The 22,182-nt window shown below is 37.2% G+C and overlaps 1 protein-coding gene across 3 annotated transcripts in view; it reads left to right on the top strand.

The window, feature by feature from the left end:
- LOC135200004 (glycogenin-1-like) overlaps positions 1 to 14,410 on the top strand; it is a 247,778-nt gene extending 233,368 nt beyond the window's left edge. For 2 of the 3 annotated variants that reach the window (XM_064228206.1, XM_064228205.1), the window contains exons 2-7: positions 7,934 to 8,072; positions 8,811 to 8,985; positions 9,213 to 9,484; positions 9,704 to 9,881; positions 11,602 to 11,649; positions 13,569 to 14,410. In XM_064228206.1, coding sequence (XP_064084276.1) covers positions 7,934 to 8,072; positions 8,811 to 8,985; positions 9,213 to 9,484; positions 9,704 to 9,881; positions 11,602 to 11,649; positions 13,569 to 13,724 — 968 coding nt within the window. In that variant the 3' untranslated portion in view covers positions 13,725 to 14,410. The remainder of the gene's footprint in view (positions 1 to 7,933; positions 8,073 to 8,810; positions 8,986 to 9,212; positions 9,485 to 9,703; positions 9,882 to 11,601; positions 11,650 to 13,568) is intronic. The other variant, XM_064228207.1, reaches the window with a different exon arrangement.
- The last annotated feature ends 7,772 nt before the right edge of the window (positions 14,411 to 22,182 follow it).

Below are 22,182 nucleotides of genomic sequence, written 5' to 3'. Positions count from 1 at the left end.
AGACGGAAAGCGAAGACTTAAGATGGTGTGCAGGGTTTTAGACGTGTTAGCAGGGTTGCCAGGTTTTTAAATAGATGAGAGGGAAGAGGGTTTCAAATGTGGGAGGTGGCAAGGTTTTAAATAAGAGGGAGCAGGGTTTCAAATGTTAAGGTGGCAAGTTGTAGATAGATGGAGAGGGCGCAAGGTTTCAAATGTTAGGTGGCAAGTTTTTGAATAGATAAGAGTAAGGAGGGTTTAAAGTGAGATGGCAAATCTTTTAAAGTAAAGAGGAACAGGGTTTCAAGTGTTATAGGTGTCAAATTTGTAAAGAGGGAGGAGGATTTTAAATTCAAGAGGAGGCATGGTCTTGGAGAAAGCACAGAGATCCAAAGAAATGGGGCATTTATTCAGAGGGGCGACAGGGTTTCAAAGAGCAAGAATACAGTCCCATACAGGGAATAACGTCCACTTTACAATAGAGAAAAATAGGGTAGCTTATTACAGGTATATGATTAAAAATTAAACTTGTTAGAGACTAAGCTATAATTATAGCATGTTATTATAAAGAGCAAGGTAATTCCTGAGATGTTTATTATTTGTTATTTTCACTATTTAATTTGTAGTACTAAAATATTGGCGATTTTCCAAGATAAATCTTTAAAAGATTCCGTGGTCAGAGAGACTTCGAGAATTAGCATTGAATATGGCCACTGGACCTTGGACTTGACCGACGGCGAACTTCTCTCTTCCTCTCCCCCCTTCCCATCCCTCTTTCCCCCACCCCAACGTCTCGTACGAAATGACCTTGCGACCAGATCGTTGTCACAGACAGTGCAAGGGTTCTCCGTCTGGTCGCCTGGTGGGCTAATTTTATATATATATAATGAATATATATATATATATATATATATATATATTATTATATATATATACTATATTATAAATTTTTATTGGCGATCAATTTCCAGCCTCATTGCAGGCAGAATCTGTTATGTCAAGTAGTGATAATTGTGCGTTTGAAGCAAATGTGCTTTAATGTAGGAGAAAGGGTACCATATGATGTAAGGATTATTTATTTTTATTTTAGTATTTTCTGTATTTAAAAGCATACGTTGGAGTGGAGGAGTGAGCTCCATTATGGTGTAAAGAATTCCTTTTTTTCTATTTGGAAAAAATGATTAAAACCACCAGGAGTATTATTTCTTCGTTAGCAATAGAAAATGGTAATTTGTGTCCAACATGCATAAATAATTTAATATTTTAATAACTTAATTCAAAAATTGACGAACAAAAGCGCCAGTCCAACTTGTAGCTGACTGAACAAATGGCAGTTATCGTGATGTTTAGTAGGGCTCCGTTGTGTGTTTGTGGGGTCGTCTGGACAATTCGTGTAATTTGGGGAGTTGATGTAGTTGAGCTTGTTAGAAATGCTGACAAAACCCTTCCTTGGCACCGCGGGAGAATGGCCAGAGTTTGTGTTAGGCCATGTTTAGCCTATTGTTGCGTTGTTTTGTTTTCGTGAGCTTACTCAATGATATTTTATTGATTTTTATAGTGGAGTCATGGTTCTCTCTCTCTCTCTCTCTCTCTCTCTCTCTCTCTCTCTCTCTCTCTCTCTCTCTCTCTCTCTCTCTCTCTGAGTGGGTTTATTTTAAGTCAGAGCTGTCAGACTGCTCCATGTTGTATTCTAGGTGTTAAAATAGTCAAGTTCGCGACTTTCATGCTTGTGGATAATTCTCTCTCTCTCTCTCTCTCTCTCTCTCTCTCTCTCTCTCTCTCTCTCTCTCTCTCTCTCTCTCTCTCTCTCTCATGCAATTTCCTGACTCTGCAAGAGGTTCCTTTATCAAGTCACAATTCCCACCACCGGAATGATTCGGCTAGAAATGGCACTGGATGTTGAGCAAGGAGATTTCCCAGACACTGGAAGGAATAAAATTGTGTGTGTGTGTGTGTATTTACTCCACGGTATCAGTATAATAGTGCATTCTTGGGACAAATAACGATTGCTTTTGACTTTTATCATAATTTCTCCTTTTGACTTTTACGAAATAAGTAGATATTGTAACATAACAAGCTCACTCATACTTTTGTATATCACACTCGTGCACAAATGTATGCGGGACCTAGTATACATAATGTGGTCAGCCTTTTGTGGAATTGTTGCTATATCGGAGTAGAACATCTGCGATGCTTCGTTATACGGTAACATCTGTATCGCCGAAATACTGGCAGGTGTGTTTTGAGAATTACTGATCAGTCTGGTTCTCTTAAGTCGTAAGTATACATGGAAGTAATTCTCTCTCTCTCTCTCTCTCTCTCTCTCTCTCTCTCTCTCTCTCTCTCTCTCTCTCTCTCTCTCAGCATGGTGCGGTTGGTTATGGCTATTTTTGGATTGTTCGCCTACGTTCAAGTAACTGTTCAGGGTTCTAGTGACGTTCGTCTATTGTTATATTAGTCGACTTAACTTGGAATGGAGTTATTTAGCAGATGGAGAAATTTACTATAAATGTGTTATCTTCGTTTTATTAGTTTTAACATATTTATTTGGTTAGAGATACATATAAATTTTAGCAAAAAAGTGGCAATGTATCTCATTTTTACAGTTTCTTCGTAATTCCTCCCATCTACACTTCGTATTTGTAGCCGTGCATTGTACATCTACAACCATTGGTTTTCTGGCTTTCGAAGTACATAGAATCCAGGGTATTATGAATCTTCCCTTCAGCCAGTTTATGAACCTTCCTTATCAGCCTGAATGGTTTGCAACCGGCCGGTGAACGTCGTGTTGTTAAATGGGCGTAGGTTAGAAAATAGTGTGTAGTGCTGTATATAAAGACGTATTGGCTCTAAATCAGTATTTCCCCAACTTTTTCTGGCAGTTACCCACTTTTCATACAGGATACTTGTCCATGGCCCACCGCCAAGCATAAACCATGGACAATCTATAAAACCCATGGTTTTATACACATATACATATCCTTAGGCTATGGTTATGGCCCCCAGTTTGGGAACCACTGATCTAACCCTCAGACGAAAAGTAAGTCTAAGGGAAGTAAATCTGAAGGTGCCGTAAGAAATGGAAGAGCCCCTTATGGTATCGAGTTGATAGGGCTTGTGTATTTATCTCAAGATAAGCCACGTTTTCCTCTTCACATTATTGTACGACCCATTAATCGAGTTTCTATAAGTTTGAGTATCTGAAAGTTGTCATGTAACGGCTGTGTGATCATCTGTCATTTGTATTGGACAGGTAAACATCATTTGACTTCACCACATGGTACTGATTTCTGTGCTAACCTAGCACGCGGTTGAACGCCAGATGTTATAGTCATGTTTGCGAACTTATTTTTATATACTGTCTGGGAAGTGATTTGAAGCCTCTCAACGTTCTTTGTCGTGTTTGCGCCAGTCATTTATTTATATCCATGCAAAATAAGTAAAAAAAAAAATCGGTCGCTTGACCTTTTCCGTGGCTGTATTTATTCACTTATTTTTTCTGCCATATTTTTTTTCTGCCACGCCTTAGAGAAGCCATGTCATTACAGCTTATATTTACCGTTGATGTCACTTCGGGCATGGAGGGAGTTTCAGAAACACACACGCACACAGGAGAGAGAGAGAGAGAGAGAGAGAGAGAGAGAGAGAGAGAGAGAGAGAGAGAGCATTCCTTGCCGTCTCAGAAACCCGAATCATGACGGTGACCATGTTACGCTGAGAGCATCCTAGCCCACAACAGGACTGGTATTAACACACACACTCTCTCTCTCTCTCTCTCTCTCTCTCCTCTCTCTCTCATTCTCCTCTCTCGTCTCTCTCTCTCTCTCTCTCTCTCGTGAGAGTAGGAACGATAAGCCTAGTATAATGGCTTCGGGGATATGTCTGATGTATTTGAAGGGGAAAAGTGAAATGGATATTTTATCTCAAGTTATCTCAATACTTGTGTATATTATAATCATACACAATTGTGTGTGGCACCTTCTATATACGTAATGGAATAAACTCATGTACTTGTTGTTATAGCCAAGAAGAACATAACTTATACGGTAACAACTGTCGACTATAATTGCCAGTTGTGATTGGGAATTGTCGAAAATGCTTGATTGATTTTGTAATCATTGTTAAGGTTCAGAACAACACAGTTGGAGTGTAAAGTATGTAACTGATTTTTTTTTCGTTTTTTTTTTATTCGTGGTGAAAAATTTCCTGTCTTGGTAATGCTCCTGGCAAGGTTGTCTGGTCTCTCTCTCTCTCTCTCTCTCTCTCTCTCTCTCTCTCTCTCTCTCTCTCTCTCTCTCGTGATAGTTCTCTCGTATCTTCAGTTTTTAATGCGTACTATACCTCTCCAGTATCCAGGACCTGCAGGCTAGCCTAACTCAACTGGAACCTGTTAGTGGTTTCGGGCAACTCTTTTTAAACAAAACAAAACATCCATCCGGGTCCAGTCGACTCCGAACCTCGTTACATTTCCATCTAGCTTCTGTCCACGTTGTGATTTCTGTTTATCGTTTAGATGCAATTACCTGGTCTTTGAACCCACCCTGTATAACCTGAAGAAGGTGTGTCCTCAGAAATTGCCCCCCCCCCCCCCCAATAAGCAACTCCCACATGGACACACGTCGCTGCCTCTTCACACGCTTCTCTCTCTCTCTCTCTCTCTCTATCTCTCTCTCTCTCTCTTCTCTCTCTCTCTCTCTCTTTCATCATAGATATATATCTATATATATATATATATATATATATATATATGTGTGTGTGTGTGTGTATGTATGTATGTATGTAGTTGTGTGTATATATATATATATATATATATATATATATATATATTATATTATATAAGAAGGATGTGGAATTTTTCGTCATGAAGTTCATCCTTGATTCAACTTTAAGACATATGAATATTGAATATTGCAGTGACCAATGTCTTGTATCCCGCAGTAGGATGTAAGGTCTTCGGAGGTTTTGGGTGCTAGTATCCTTAGTATCTTAGTTATCTTTGCTGTTCAAGACCTGGAGGTTTGGCGACAGTATCTCGTGCAAGACATGTTGACTGAGAAACCGCTCAGGCCACTGTGGCCATATTTGGTACTGGATTTTTTTTTTTTTTTTTTTTTTTATGGATGTTTGTGGGCTGAAGCCACGAGGAACTGTTATAGTGGCTCGACTACACATTCTGGACTTTCTCTAACCTTTCTCTACACGAGATGCTTGAATTCTCTCTCTCTCTCTCTCTCTCTCTCTCTCTCTCTCTCTCTCTCTCTCTCTCTCTCAGGAGAAAAATTCTTTTGAGGTAAAATCGAATGTAGTTTTTAAACGTTCGTGTCGAATTGCGCAATAATTGCTCAATAATAAGAAAACGAAAAAGTAGTTCGTTTAAGCAGTGGAAAAAATGGCTGCTTAAACGAAGTACTCGAAGCTTGTTTATTTATTTTTTCGATAAACATTTGTTTTTATCTCCATCCGATAACTTCCATTTTGACAGATATTCAAATTATATGACCGTTTGGAATCCAGTCTGACGGGGCCGTCAACGCTGGCGGCCTATATAATGAGATTCGTGCCCATTCTGTGCCCTCGTTGGTTCCTCCCCCGGATGCCCTTTAAAAGGCATGGTGGTGTTGGTCGACCAAAGTCTGGTCGTTGCAGGGTGGGAAGATTCCCGGTTCCTCGGAGGCGGCGGCAGCTAGGCGCCGGCTTGGTGTCCCCTAGGGCCGGAATTGAGAAGATAAAATAGATGGGATTTAAAGTTGGCGTGTTTGTTATTATTATTATTATTATTATTATTATTATTATTATTATTATTATTATTATTATTATTATTATTATAAGGAGGTGGGTTTGTTGGTGGTTCGCATATCTTACGGACGGATAAGGACATTTTTGGAAGATGATCTATGTCACATTTTTAAAAAGATTCCCTCTCTTGGCTGGCTGTTGTAGTTTCAAAATGAGGTGCTGCTTATATTTTACAAATCTTTTATGACAGTGTTTTCTCGTCAGTATCGTAGCTCCTGCAGAATAGGAGAGTCTAGCTTTTTGTTTTATAGTCGTATAAGAAGATTTTTCAAAGCCATTATCTGTATTTTTCTCCTTTGGAGTTTCTTCTTTATATATATACTATGCTCTTATTGCCGTCCTACGCATGTTTAGTATCATTACGGCCCATACACAATTTTTATATTTTACGCTACTTGATGCTTATATATGTAGACTTTGGTGAGTGGCAAAGAGTTGCGTGTTTGCGCGTGCGCGAGAAAAGTCATACGTTTTTATTGGCACCTTTTCGGGCTTTGAAGGATCATTGTAACGCCAGTTAACATCAGTCAGTCAATCCTTATGTTAATACTTACGTATTGAAAGGTGTAAGTCGAAAATTGTAGTTTTTTTATATATGGATTTTATCACCCGAAGTCTCGTATCATGATGCGAGAAGCAACCAAATATATCCTTTGAATAATGAAGAAGGGAGAGACGAGGGTGTGGAATGTTTTAGCCTTTTCAAGGTGAAGTCATTTGCATAAAGAGGCGGAGGAATACATAATACGTCTTTCAATTGTTATATCCCGTCCGTCATGCACGCTGCTTGCCGACGTTTTTGTGTGGCCGTATCAGCTCGGGTGCCTTTTAAAACGCTTAAGGTGTTATTTTTTTATTTATTTATAAACTTCCCTCGAGTCAGAATGTCAGTTGTCAGTCAGTAAAAAGGAAGAATGGAGTCACGTTATCATCTCGTCAAACTAGATTCTATCAAGAGCAAATATTTTTCAGGTCTATTCAAAATCTGTTATAGCGTGGTTTTAAATCTGCAATTAACTATGCAGTGACGTGTCTTTTATATTTGGCAGGTTTCAGTGCCTTATACTCCAGCGTGTCCTACAAATTTTTGTTAATCTGTTCATCCTCAGTTGATGATATCAAATAAAATGGTAAAAATCTAAAGAGTGAAGAGTACACTTCTATTGCCTATCACACCAGTTCAGATTGATTTCTTACCGTTCTGTGAACAGGTATAGAAGTGATGGTGTTCAAGAAATGTATATATATGACGACCATACATTTTAATCCTAACTACAAATGGGCATTTTAAGTTACTGATCGCTTCCGTTCTGTCAGTCAATTTGCTCACATTTTTGTTTCCCCTAATCTGAGGCCTTTTGACTTGTGGTTTGTTAGAAGCCTTTCACATTTGGGGTCTTCCCCGTAGGGCGTTAGTTCTGTCAGTGGACCTCATGGGGTGCACTGTAGGCACTACTTAAGAAGGTTCTTTGCAGCATGCCTTTGGCCCCTAGCTGTAACCCCTTTCGTTCCTTTTACTGTACCTCCTTTCATGTTCTTTTTCTTTCTTACCTCCCAACCTCTCCTAACACACGATTCAGAATACAACTGCAAGGTTTTCCTCCTGTTACACCTTTCAAACCTTTTACTGGCAATATCCATTCCAGTGCTGAATGACCACCTAGGTCCCAGTGCTTGGCCTTTGCCCTAAATTCTATACCATTCTACTTAACATTTGGGGTCTAGGAAGGTTTGCCATACAATTACTGCATTATTGCACTTTCCAGTTTTTTCTGTGAGACCCCCTGGACCATGATTTTCACAGACACTTTGGACAATTTCAGTAGAGTTTAAAAGTATTTCTTTTCCAGTGTTCATTGACTTTGAGTGGATCTATTTGCTTTCCATTCTAATTGCTGTTCTCGGTGTCAGATTGAGCATTTTCTTAAATCCTCCCACATAGTGATCATGCAGGATGTACTATGTAGCGTAGGGTTAGCCAAGTGAATTTAGATTTTGTTCATTAACCTTTATATTTACTGAATTGTAGTTTAAAATGGGTAACTTGTATGCTCAGAATCAGTTACAGTATGAACTTAGGTTTCACATGCAAGTTTAAGTGCAGATAATGGCTCGTACAGTTCCTGTAAGTGTATTTAATTGGTTGATCCCTTTCTTTCAGTGCCTGAGGCATACGTAACATTAGCCACCAATGATGGCTATGCAGTGGGTGCCCTGGTGCTTGCGCACTCCTTGAAGTCTGCAGGCACTACGCGTGACCTCTGCATTATGATAGCGCCGGCTGTCTCACAGGAGATCCAGTAAGTTTAAAATATTAAGTTTTTGTCACAAAAAATAGAATTAAAGTTTTGTTAAATTTTTCCCTCTAAATGTTGCACAACTAATTTTTTCGTTCATACAAAATATGGAAATATTGCAGTACCTAAATGAACTTCAATTTTATATAAGTGTTTTGTAAAAGAAAGGTTTCTCTATAACTTGTATGCTTATGAGAATTGTGCTAGGTACAATTTTTGTTGTAGGTATACTGGATTTACATGTTCAGCTTAGGCGTGTATAAATGTATTCTGAAAGATGTGAAGCTGGTGTTCTCTGTTGCTCAAGGCTAAGAAGTTGGACTGTGTTAATATACCACCCTCCCTTGGTTTAATTATAGATGCATCCAATATTGTAGTGGGTGGAGCATTGTAGCAAGAGTCTTTGAAAGTAAATTTTTAAGAAGCTGTAAACAGGCACTGTATTTATATAATATTACTGTAAATGCTTATTCAATAATAATTATCTTTGTCTAATTATGTATTCAGCAGAGAGGATTATATCATGCATTCTTGGATGCTTAAAGTTTAAATGTTTATTTTTATATGAGCCAGTTCAGCCCTCCATTTTCTTGCCAAGATGAGTGAATTGTGGCTGCCAATGTGTTATATGATGAAAATATGGCGTTTATTAGGATTATTGTGAATGATTAAGCAGTTCTGTTAATTTTATTTTTCAGTTAGTGAAAGGTAGTAAATACTTTAATGCTACTTCTATTTCAGATCCCTGCTCCATAGTGTCTTTAACTCCGTAGTCGTTGTTGATGTCTTGAATTCCAATGACTCTGCCCACCTTTCACTGCTTAAGCGACCAGAGCTTGGAGTCACTTTCACAAAGCTTCACTGCTGGACACTTACACAATACACAAAATGCGTCTTCCTTGATGCTGATATGCTAGTATGTATGCCAATGTTTTAGGATTTTCTTTTACATTTGTGAATGGTGAAGTTTGAACATATACTACTGTAATGTGAAATATGTTGTAAGTTGTCATTTTATTCAGATTTTGAAACTTTCAAGGTTGTCACTAACAAGTTACTGTTACATACTAGTAGTATGTAGCATGACGGGTGAACTGTAGGTGTTAGTGATGTATCCTATAATATTGCAAATCTCTCTTTCAGGCCGTACAGAACCCAGATGACCTCTTTGCCCATCCAGAATTGACAGCAGTTTGCGACATTGGTTGGCCAGACTGTTTCAACTCTGGCATGTTTGTTTTTGTTCCTTCTATCGACACATACGGACAGCTCTTGCACCAAGCAGAGGTCTCGGGCAGCTTTGACGGTGGTGATCAGGGTATCCTTAACACTTTCTTCCCTAAGTGGCACAGAGTTTCCTTCATCTACAATATGGTGGCCTCAGCAACGTACACATACCTCCCTGCATATAAACAGTATGTAATGTCTTTTAGTGGCAGTCGCACAGTCAGGCATTTGGTTAAGTTTTTAAGTAGAGCATCCTGAAAATAACTAAACATTTGATAAGATAATGTCAGATATGAAAATATTGCTGAACCTTCTCAAAGAGGAGGGTAATATTTTTTCCTTGTAAATCTATACGTATTTGTAATTTTGTTGACTTGAGTATATTTTCTAAACATTTTCTAAACTAGGTTTGGAGGAAATGCCAAGCTTGTTCACTTCCTTGGTGCCTTGAAGCCTTGGCAACATAGGTACGACAGTAACTCTGGTTCTGTCCACTTATCTCCTGGTTACCAGCACCTCGCACCATACCTCAACTCCTGGTGGGCTATTTACATACGCCTTGTTAGACCTGGCATTCCTGAAACGGTAAGTGTTCGAAAATTGTGAAAAAGTTTCTCGAGACATCAGATTAGGCTTTATTAAATTTTATTTTAGTATCCAAACTTCTTGCTTGCTTGTTACTTTTGTAGCTTGAAGTTTCATCTGATGTTGAGCCTTTGCTGGCAGTATCACACAATACAGTACTGCCATGATTTTCCAGTTATATGCATGTGTCTGTTTTGTTTAACCTTTTTTTTTTTTTTTTTTTTTGTATTTTTTAACAGTTTGAAAAATATTTTCATGGTTTAGCAAGACATTGATTGGCTGATGTTTTTCAAAGCCAAAAGTTGACATTATATATTCGTCTAATGTTAATCCAGATTATGTACCATGAATTGTTTTGCTCAAGTTCTTGGCTAAGTGTGGGAGGTAAGGGGGCTTATTTCAGATTTGAATCTCCTAATAATTTAGGCAATAATCCCATTTGTCGCCCTGTTTTTAGAAGTTGTAGGGCCCCTTTGTGTTTGCAAAATACTGCCCTGTTTTTCACTTCTTCCAGGAAGCTAACCTTGGAAAAATAAAACTATTATTTTGCTGACAGGGAATTTTCATAAGATGAAAATTGATAAGGCCAGGAGGTACAGTTATTGAATGTCACAAAATTGTTTTTAATGATTGTTAATTTATTTTATTCCTTCACTTATTCTTGATTGGTCAGTTGTCATTTTTTTATGTATAACCAGAATCTTAACTATCCTGAAAGCTTAATGCAGCAGCCTTACATAATTAATTGGCTCTACTGACCCTAAGCAATTTGAAGTCTGTTTCTATTATATATAGGGCAGGTTTCTATTATATAAAGGGCAGTATTAATGATTTGATAGTTGAATTTTGGGGTATTCATTGTTTATGTTAGTGTGTAGGGTGCTTGGGTATTTTTATATAAAAAAAAAAAACTAAATTATTTGTCAATTAGTCTATGAGGGACATCTTTATCCACTAAACAAAAGATGTTTATTTTTTATGATTACATATACTACAGGTTAATGTACAGTATTATAGTTATATAATTCTTGCATTTTGACACTTCACCTGCATTCATTTAAAAACCAGCTTATGGTACTATTTTCTTTTTATATGAATAGCATGTTTTTGTGTTGACTTAATATCATGTGCAGTGTATTGATGGGTACACACACACACACAATCCACACTCACTCATACATTGCATATTAAAAGGTGTTCAGTCCACAAACTGGTATTTTGTCATTGGACACAGCTGTAAAATGTATGTACAGTATAACCATATAGTGAATTAATTGTAAGTGTATACAATCCACTACATATCAAACATAACTTTTTCAACAATGCACACTAGATGGCTAGGCAGTGCAGCAGGTGACCAGTTTTGTTTTTCCAGGGTCTTTGACTCTGGCTAATCCTCGTACCCATTCAGATGTATAAATCATTACATTACTTGTTTGGCTCGGTTTCAATTTTAACCCTAAAGTTTGTGCCCTTTCTATGTACTCCTATTATACACATGTGCACATAACACTGTTCATGTTTACAAACATGAGATCAGCACTGCACTTTTTCAGCAAGTATTGAGTTTGTAGTTTCTTTCCTTATTTTGAGTTTTTAAGTTTAAAATTAACTTTTTTGCCAATTCAGATTTGAACTTTATAACATTTCCTCGTGTAAGTCTTCAAGGAGATTAATTTTACAGAGTGGTGCATGCATTAATCTTGCTTCTCCCTTCCAGAATATTGAAAGTGCATCATATTCGAAGTCGCTCCTTGGAGACATTCAGGTAAAGGTTTGCCAACAGAATGTTGGGCTGTTATAAGAAGACGTAAAAGGCAGCTGTAAATTTATAGTGTACATACCTAGTTTGTGGAAGGCTCTTACTATAGATAAGAATTATTGCATTTAAAATTTTGAGAAAGTCCGTAAACTTAATTTTTAGCAAGCAAATTATTGAACCTGTAAATTAAAGAACAGTAGGTTAGTTTCCCCTCTTAAGTGCCATTATCAACTTAGTTGTATGAATGAATATCCTTGATTATTGATATTAAATTTTTTTTAATGTTGTGGAAGAATGTGGCTTTTAGTTTAGAAACAAATATTTATTCCCTTAGCATGTAGGGCAAGTAAGGGATTACTAATAACACCCCTATCCCAGACACCCGTGTTTTTCAAAGCTGGCTAGATTTAGATTGTAAATGTTGTTCGTGGATTTGCTAATACTACGCTGTTAAGGCTAACTAACCCTTTGCTCCTCATTTTATTACATGCTGGTCATGATGGAATTAGTATTCTAAATCAAATGAATCAAATACTGAGGAACCGTCAGGTGAAACTAGTGACAACCATGTCATTCATGACGAGAGACAGGTAAAAGACAATTGTGGTAATCAGCACATAGTTCATAGTGTAACAGATTCTGATATTAACAGAACAAAATGGACAAGGGAAAAGGAAGATAACATAGGTGACAGTAATAGTAAACAAGATTTGGCAGGGTATCCTGCAAGTGTGTGTGCACAACAGGTACAGTACTGTTGGCATTTGATAATTAATGAACTTCTAGGTGTTGGCTTCAGCAAATCACAAAGCATGCCACTATGGTTTTTACCCTTTTTATAAGTACTAGGTTCTGCTTGGATGCCTTAGGCTGAGGAATGTGATCCCACAGACTCGGCCATTATAATTTAGTGTTGGAGTTTGATAGTTCATGAGGTAATGCAGTGTTAGGTATAATGTAATTACTTCAATCAAGAGTAGATCTGATTTAGGCGAGATACTGAGACTATCTTTAAACATTTTAGCAAGAATAACAAGCTTTGCTATGTGACAGGAGATGATGTGCATATGTATGTGTGTTTTTAATGCTTTAAAATATTTAGTAAACAGAAAATGTAGTTTTAAAGGCTCTAATTCACATTTATTCAATATCTAGGTCATCGGCATGTCTGGCATAGCCAAAATCTCTTCCCAAAACTTTTCTCATAAGTTTTGTTTAGACGAGTTGCAGTTACATTGTGAAATTTGCAAAATTAAAAGGAAAAACTAGTATAAAGAACAAAGAGTAAAAGTATCAATAAGAATTTCTTTCAATGTCAGAGAATCGCTTTCTTCAACTTTTTAATGATTGATGTCTTGTAAGTAGAGATTTTTTAAGAGGCTAACCAGGCTTGTGGAGACCCTTTGCACAGTTTCATTAACCTGTAAATTCATTTTGCTTTAAGCTTTTTTCTCATTTATATTGTGGCTGTTTAAGAGATTGGTAAACAAATTACTTAATCTATATTCCGAGATCTCTGAACTAGGTTTGAATTGGAACTTTGATAAGTGACAGTGAAAATTCTCGGGAATTGAAATAATGTAGGTAGATCAGTTGAGTTTAATATTTTGTATTAGTAATAACATTAAACAGCTACTGGTTTTTAGGTATTAAAAGGGTAAGTAGGTATGTCAAAGAGGTTTGAAAATAATGGGAGCTTGTTTTTTTCAAGTCTTTAATATAAATTTTTCTTGTAATAATGGTAGTCTTAAGCTTGGTATTTTCCAAACTTTATGATTTGCTGGATATTGCATCATTTGTCTTGGTCTTTTGCAGTAATTCACTGTTGAAATCTTTGTAATATGATTCTTTAGTAGTTTTGGTGATATACATAATTATAAGGAATTATTTGTATGTGTATATAGTAATTTTCCTTCCCTTTGTAGGTTGCGCATCAGCTTGGTGGATTGAGCTTGGGACCAGAATCTGCTATGGAGGGCAAGGCACGATGGGAGAGGGGAGAGCCAGACTACTTGGGTCGTGACTCTTTTGCAAATATTCAGGCTTACATTGATGCAAAAATCAAGTCCAATGGAAAGTGATTTTCTCCTCAGTCTTTATTCTCAAGGCGTCCTTTCTGCGATTGTTTAGGGAGCGATTAATCTTCGGGAAGATCGAGCCCTCCCTATATTTTTATAAATATATCTTCAAATGCATTTGAATTTTTAATGTACTCTCTTCAATATGAAAACTGCATGAAGTTTCAGTATTGCAAAATTCACATCTTGTTGAAATGAAATGGGTGTAAAATATGCAAAATTCTTAATAGGATTGAAAGAGAAAGTTTCCCTCCATTGCTTAAGCTTTCATCAGTGATAGCTGAATGTGCTCATACTACTAGTATCATCTTGTGCACAGGGTTGTTAGTAATTAACTGAATCTCAGTTTCAAAAATGCAGTTTTACTTTGTACACTATTGGCTGTCATTCTAGTCAAATTTTGCTCAAATCAATTTTTGTTATAACTCAGTGCCTTTATGCCTTTTTCCAAAAAGGTATGGACTTTGGGTACCTCTGATCACATAGTCGTACAAGTATACGCTAGATGAGGTGGCTGTACCCTTGTATTTTTGGGCATCTGACCTTTTTCTTTTAAATAACCGTTACTATATAGATTGAAAGTTTCATTCAGACATTCCGTACTGCCCAAACTCAAGAAAAATATTTAGAATTCTTTGTTTACTGTGCCAAAGTGATTGGTATGCGCCAATTAAATAGGAAAAATAAAAGGTATTGTTTATTTCCCTCTTGACATTGATGTTGCAAGAACATGAAAGGAATATTCTCAGGAGTCTTGCACCATTTGCAGTTGCATAGGGGTCAACTATTGTCTTCAGAATTGGCAGTGGAAGGTCAGGCTTGAGGGAGTTAATGTAGCTGGTGGTTACACAAGTTGGTTTGTGTAAACAAAAATTTTTAACAGCCAAAGGATTCAAATAGGTTATACAATATAAGTAAGTTCTGAAGGATACATTATTGACTCTAGAAGATTATGAGTATACTCTAGTAATAAATGTTTGGCAAGCACTAGGAGTAATGAGACACTTTCAGCTGAAAGTTAAGAAAGAAGGTTTTCTTTAAACTTTTCAGTCTGGTCTCTAACTACTAGGGTGAAAACTTGAAACTTTTTGATCTTCGGGCAGGTTAACTTCACTAGTCTTGTGTTCAATAATTGACATTTTATTTGGAGAAGTTGTTTTGCTTCGTTGCATTTAGAACCATCTATTTTTGTTGCAAAAGTAAATATACATAAAGCATTTCAGACAAATTACTGAAATGATAAGGGACAGCAGAGATGTGACATTCTAATGCATTATCTCTTGAAATAATTGGAGTTGAGCGTGATAACCACTGCAGATCTGGTATCAAGAGTCTGAGGATTATCTCCTTGGAAATAAAGCATTGTTATGGTTTCCAGAAGTGAATAGCTCTTCTGCACTGTAAGTTTGGAGTATAGGTGGTACTAAACTCCCAAATGCTATTTAATATTGCAGTAATATTGGCTATCTATAACAGGTGGACAGAAGGATGCTAACCCAATCTAAACTAGCTATATCAATGTCCTAATTAATCCTGGAGTTTACCAAAGATGGGAAAATTCTGTTTTAATTGTAAGGTTGCTGGCCAGAAGTCTTGCCACACTTGTGGTCGTTGCACTGAGGAAGCAATGAACCCTAGGCCACGATGCAGTCACACTTGTTCCAAGAGCTGCTTGGTTAGAAGTTAAAGATCTGGAGGACTTTGTAAATCGGGGATGAAAAAGTAAAAATGTGCATGCACTGGCAACTGAATTTTCCATGGACAACCAAAATTTGTTGCATGGTTTTCTAAGCCTTAGGCACACTGTTCCCTTGCTTTGGGAAGAATCTTGAGTAAACAAAGCTTGCAAATTGTTGAAGAGGAGACTTTACACTTCAATGACCTAGTTTCACCCTTTGAAAATTAGGAAGATAATATTGCCAGCTTCACAGGCAGGGGTTTACAATCTAGTCCATTTCAAGGGAATGGAAACTCAAAAAGTAACGAGAAATAAGTGGTCCAATTTCAAGGCACCTTGTTTTTGGAGTGGCAGTGTTGATGAATAGTTTTCATGATCATTATCATAAACTGCCAACGTCCTGACTTAGTTATTGAAGGTTCTGGGCACATCCCTGATATAACATGAAAAGGAAAGTGCTTTTATAGATGTGTAGTAGTTATAAAACCACTTTTTTGTCATAAAAACTCAAAGTTGGCCTGAGAGATTCAGATAAAAACAGGAGTCCTGGGACCTGGACCTCTTATCTGAGGCATTTTGGTGGTTGGCTAAGGACTTTGGATTGGTAGATGAATAAATACTGTTAGTACAGGACTACTTAAGAATTGGAAGTCTTTATTTTGTATTAAGGCCTGTCCACACGACCGGGCCTGATCGGTGTGCTCCAGGGTTGACGGGCAAATTCTGGCGGACTTATCCGTGAATGTTGTCCACACGGGTGAGGCGATGGAGGAGAGGTGGGCGTGCCCGACGATGCCAGTAGTATGTTCAGTGCGGTACGATAAACATGGTGCATACCACTAAGAAGATGATAGCGTAGCATGATAATTGCTTTGTGTGTGATGAAAAAGGAGAAAAAGAAGAGAATATGGTGCAAAGAATGGCTCCGTAAAAGAAATGTATATGGTTAACATACGTCTGGCAGGGTCGAAGTAAAAGCCATCGGGCACCACCGTGGTGATTTTGCTACAAGACCCATCGGGCAATTTGACGGTTTGCCCATCAAGTGTGCCCGTTAGAGGGGAAGTCCGCCGATCAGGCCCGATCGTGTGGACAGGCCTTTAGACTGACTACAATACTAGGAACTGTTAGAATAAAGGACTCAGTGGCATGGTCAGTATGGTGTTGGCGTTCCCCGTCGATGGCCTCGAGTTCAATTCTTGGAAGTCGAGTAAAGCAGTTTGCCCCATTGCTGAATAACCACTGGTTCCATGAAGCATAAAAACACCATACAAACAAACAAACAATAAGAATTGATGCATGTTATGTTTTGTTTACCTATTCTTGCCTAAAGACAATCAAAATACTAATATCTATTAAATGGCTAAGTAATTTTATGGTCAATTTTAATTAACTATTGAAACATGCAGAAATATGGAGACGATGTATTAATGATACAAATGGTATATAAAAGTGACAATGGTTTTCAATAAAGATAGAAGTCCTTATTGGAGATGATGTATTACAAGTTAGAAGTATTAACATATACGTGTGTATATATATATATATTATATATATATAGATATTATAATATTACATATATACATATAAAAAAAATTTTCTTTTATTTTCTTTTTAATCCTATATGGGTACAGGGATTCTGTAAGCAGGGAGCAAGCACATCTTTGTAAGGAAATGATTGCCATGAAGGAGGATCAAAGGGAGAATTCACTGGCATGGTATTACTCTCTCTTAGAAGATGTAAATGTGAACATTTCCATAAAGTGAAAAACCTTAGTAGATATCAGTAGTATTACGAGACAAATTCATCAAAAGATGACATTGTTTAACAAACTGTTCTTACTGTCCCTCTTCCCAACCAAGTCTAGGCGATCTGTGTAAGCTCGGAGTTGAAGTAGGTGATCCAGTTTCTTTAGGTGGACCCATTTCCTTCAGTAGCAGAGCCATTCAGGGGAGCTAGGTTTTACTGGGACAACTTGGAAAACTGTGGAAACCTCTGCGTGCCATTTATCCTCCTGTCCAGAAAATGGAATGCAAAAAGATATTTAACAATTTTTACTTACAGCCATTTTGTTGGTACTGTTTGGCATTCAAGTAAAAAAGGAATAAATATACTATTGCTGTCTGCAGTATTATGTCTTAGTATGCACTTTTCTGATTGGGTTGTTATTTTCTCAAAAAACGCCTGTACAGTGGAACCTCGGATTTTTTTACATAATCTGTTCTGGAACCTTCTGTGAAATCCGAAATGTACAAAAACCTAAACAATAATTCATATAAGGAATAATGTAAATACAGTTACTGATCCTTTCCAGACCCCCAAAAATATTTTTTGTAAATTCATTTTACGGTAAATGATTGGAACATGGGCACTCCCTAAAAAAGTGCTTGAATTTTATGCCATTTATTTCTTATTTTAAGAAATAAATGGAGCGTAGAGGTCTCTGTGTGCTTGCTGTGACAGGCCATAACTCTTGACTGATGTTCATGGCAGCGAATTCAAGTACTTTTTCGAGAAGGTGGCCGCATACCAGGATCAATGGCCGCTATGTCGACACTTTCACTTAACCCATAGGGAATAAACACAGTTTTACATACAGAAAACAATGAGGAAATAAATATATCTGACTAATTAAATGAATAAATGAACATTTAACATCACTCTTACCTTTGAGGAAAACACTAGTTGGCGTATGGAAGACGCAGAGGAGAGGTTATTGTTTGGAAGGGGAATCTCCCTCCAGAAGGACTTCAGGTATCGAGGACCTATCTAGGGTTACTTTTCTTCTTTTTAACTGGCACTATCTGAGATTACTTCCCCTCTTCGTTTTTTACTTGCACTAGGACCAGCTTGAGAGTTTCTGGACCCTTATTGCACAACAAAACTTTCCATAGACATTTGTTTCTGGGGATTCTTTAAAATTTGCCTGAAGTTAAACATGACTGTCATTAAACATTTTGGAGACATGGATTAAAACTTCTTTGTTGGGATGATAAGTCTCCACAAAATTTTTTACATTGTTCCACTGCAAACATGTCCTTAATCACGGAAGTAGGGACATATGCATCCGGCCTCCTCTAGCCTTCAATGTACTAAAGGCAGCACATGTTGTAGGCATTTTCTCACTGAGTTGAAGTTCTTTCTTAAATTCTATGGTGTTTCTCACCTTTTTCACAGAAGTGTTAGCACTTGGAACTTTCTTTGATCCCATGATGGCTTATTTTGCAGTTGCACTCAAATAAAAAAGCACAAAAACAACGAACATAAAAGCAGAATACCTAAGGATGGGTCATAAAAGAAGGTGGGATGTTTGTTTGGGTGCTCGATAAGGGCTGGGCGCCAGATGGAGTTCCGAGTGTACGAAAGCCGAGGAAACTTACGATAACCAAGACAAAATTTCATAGAAAAAAAAGTCTACAAAAACCGAAACGTACGGAAAGAGCGGTGTAGGAAAACAGGTTTGACTGAATAGCATATACTTTCAAGTTACCACACCCCCAAGAGTAAATGATGTTAAAACACTTTTCTGGCAACCTTTGTAATTCTCTGCACATAAATTTGTCTAGCATAGACTTGCTATTAAATTAAAAAATATCTAATATCTTATAATCACTATTTAAATATAGGACAGCCTTTACAGCTGTCTAATGGCAGTATAGTTGTATACTATTACAATCAGAGTTTCTACTTAAGTGATTACAAATTTAACAATGCTTAAGTTGTAATCAAGTAGATTAAACATTTATCAGATTTATTTATCACTTGCATCCATACTTTATGCTTTTCTTTCCATTTTATATCTTTAAAAGGAACATTGATTTTTACAGTAGTGCCCCTTATCATTAACCGGGTGGTTTCAGAGAAAACAAACATACAGTAACTGCTACATTCATCCTTTTAAATACCAAATCAAGTGTGGTCGTATGCTTCGAAAAATAAAAGCTTCCATATCATAACCACCTCCCAGTACTAACTTAGAATGTTCATCAGCAGCACGTTTATACATGCTCCACACACATGGCACCACTTATGTTTGCCTCCCATTTAAAATTTTACCACTATATGTTTAAATTCTTAACCTTTTGGTTGATCTACAGTACTATTCCGCGGCGGCCTAGACTATGGCAGTTGCGGTTTTCTATGCAGTTTTACCTCCTGAACAAGAATTTTAAGTAATATTTATTCGGACGAGTGTAATTAATCCTCAGGGGCCAGTACTAAACACGGCGAAATACATTGGACGCCCCAATCCATAGTGGATGTCGTATCCGCGGTTACGTTCCTTGCAGTCCGTGCGGAACTATTCTGTAGAATTACCGTTTGTTTGTTTTGTTTGTATGGTGTTTTTACGTTGCATGGAACCAGTGGTTATTCAGCAACGGGACCAACGGCTTTACGTGACTTCCGAACCACGTCGAGAGTAAATTTGTATCACCAGAAATACACATCTCTCCAGTACACACAAATATAGGTGCTCAGAGTGATTCCTAAATGGAAAACAAATCTACAATGAACATTCAGCAACTATATGACTTTCTAAAATGCTATCATCGTATGCACATGTGGTGACTTTACACTGAAAAAAATAAACCTTCATGAATGTGGAGTCACACAATAAATTGTATGAGGTTGATATCATCCCTTCCATCAACATATCAAGATCCTGAAGGCTCTTCTTGTCATCTGAATAAAGGAAGCTCCTTCAGATTCCACTGGGGCACAAATACCAGCAACCAGACAACATAGCAAAAGAATTGAGTTCGTTCTTTATGAGGTGCATGAAAACAGAGAGAGAGAGAAGTCCAATGTTTGGCTCTTGTATCAGTATACGTACAGCCAATGGACACGCTGTTGGAAGTTGGAACCCATTGCGCCCCTGTTAAACCTATAGGCATTGAATTGGGTAGTACCTGATAGGGAGACGTATGAAGTAGTTACACATAGGTTTAACAAAAGGGGCACGGGTTGCCTCGTCCCAAGAGAGTTGTTGACAACTGAAAGGCTGATAACCTCTGGTGTCTTTCGTTGATGGGTATAGCAAAATAAAAAAAAGGGCACATAATTTATATTAATTTATATGGTTTTCATTTCTAACGTCTCCCTGACTATGGAGGTATTTTTTTATTGTCTCTCTCTTTCTCTCGATCTTTTTGTGGCCTTGTGAAAGTTATGAAAGTCAAGTTAAACCAAATTTTAACGAAAGATTTTCAATAAAGGATAATCCATTTTTAGCGAAGATTTTGATTTCTGGAATTGAGTGCTAAAGCTAAAATCCTCTCCATCAGACCACCAGCACGGATATACCCTTTAGAGCGCTGATCGACATCTGTGCCCATGACAGCTCCTGTCACGTGGAGAGAATGGATGTTGATAGGTTGGTGTGTTGAGTGCATAGTTCAAAGGTGTTACGAGAAGGAGGAAAGATGGATATTTATCACCTAAGTATCGCACAAGGACTTTAGTAGAGGCAGCAGCAACTAAGATTTGATCTATCGTTGAAAGAAGCATAAAAAGAGGAATGCCTTACTAACCAGAAAGGAGTGAAAATGCGTGCAAGGCAAGTGTGAATGGTACTACAATGTGTGTGTATGTACGTGTGTGACTGTGTGTGTAGACTACTGATGAACTTTCAGCGCTCGTGTAAGAGGTGGCCAATTTGGAAATATATATATATATATATATATATATATATATATATATATATATATATATATATATATATATATATATATGAATGTATTTTACTGCCACCTAACAGTGCGCTATGAAAATAGAAAGGCCATAGTTTATGTTCCCTTTATATATGTGTGTACATATATATATATATATATATATATATATATATATATATATATAATATATATATATATACACATGTGTGTGTGTGTGTGTGTGTGATGAGAGAGAGAGAGAGAGAGAGAGAGAGAAGAGAGAGGAGAGAGAGAGAGAGAGAGAGAGAGAGAGGAGAGTATTGATATAGAAGTCAAATCTAAATACTAGTCTCTTTTTTTTATTTCCAATACAATCTTTCACCCATTTGTCATACATCAAAAATACATTACGTTTGTGAGCACAGCTGCGAAGGATTAAGCTACGATCAGCTGATTAACAAAAATAATGCAACCACGGCTGTAGCTTCGGCTCATTCAATCTTAAAAAAATTGTTGTTAATGATAAAGGTAGTATTTTTCCTACTACTCTCTTGTGTACGTTTTGATAAGTAAGTAAGTTTACATTCTAAAGCTAGAACGTCGTATATGATTTTAAATGCTTCTTTGCTTATGAGAATTTTTGAAGTGCAGGCTATCATCCTTCTTATACGTGGCGGTGGACTATTTGAAGGCTGTGGAAAAGTGTTCTTTACCGAAAATAGCAGTAATGTACGCTTTTGGCCTTCCTTATTATTTATCTCCACCTTTCTTACTGGTAGCCGTGACTAAATTGAAAATAGGTACCATGGGCTTAATATTTGCAAATATTTTCCTGTCTACGGACAAAATGACGTTGCCTGTAAGTTTCAAAACAATTATTTGCCAACAACTATAGACATTTTGTTGCTATGCAGTTATATCTTCACTTTTAGCAGGCACAAGATAGAAAAATAATTGTCCTGATGGTGATCTTGCAGTTTATTATGGTTTGTAAGCCGTAAAATCTTTTACCTTTACAATTTGTTCCCCAAACTCAAAACATTATAGTCAGAGCGTCGGCCAAATGAAGATAAAAATAATGATAAAATTATGTTTGTTTAATCCTTGGTATTTCTTATCATTGAAAATGAT

This window comes from Macrobrachium nipponense, chromosome 26 (assembly GCF_015104395.2).
Source record: "Macrobrachium nipponense isolate FS-2020 chromosome 26, ASM1510439v2, whole genome shotgun sequence".
Classification (NCBI taxonomy): domain Eukaryota; kingdom Metazoa; phylum Arthropoda; class Malacostraca; order Decapoda; family Palaemonidae; genus Macrobrachium; species Macrobrachium nipponense.
The sequence above is the reverse complement of the archived record's forward strand: the minus strand, read 5'-3'. Positions and strand labels throughout refer to the sequence as shown.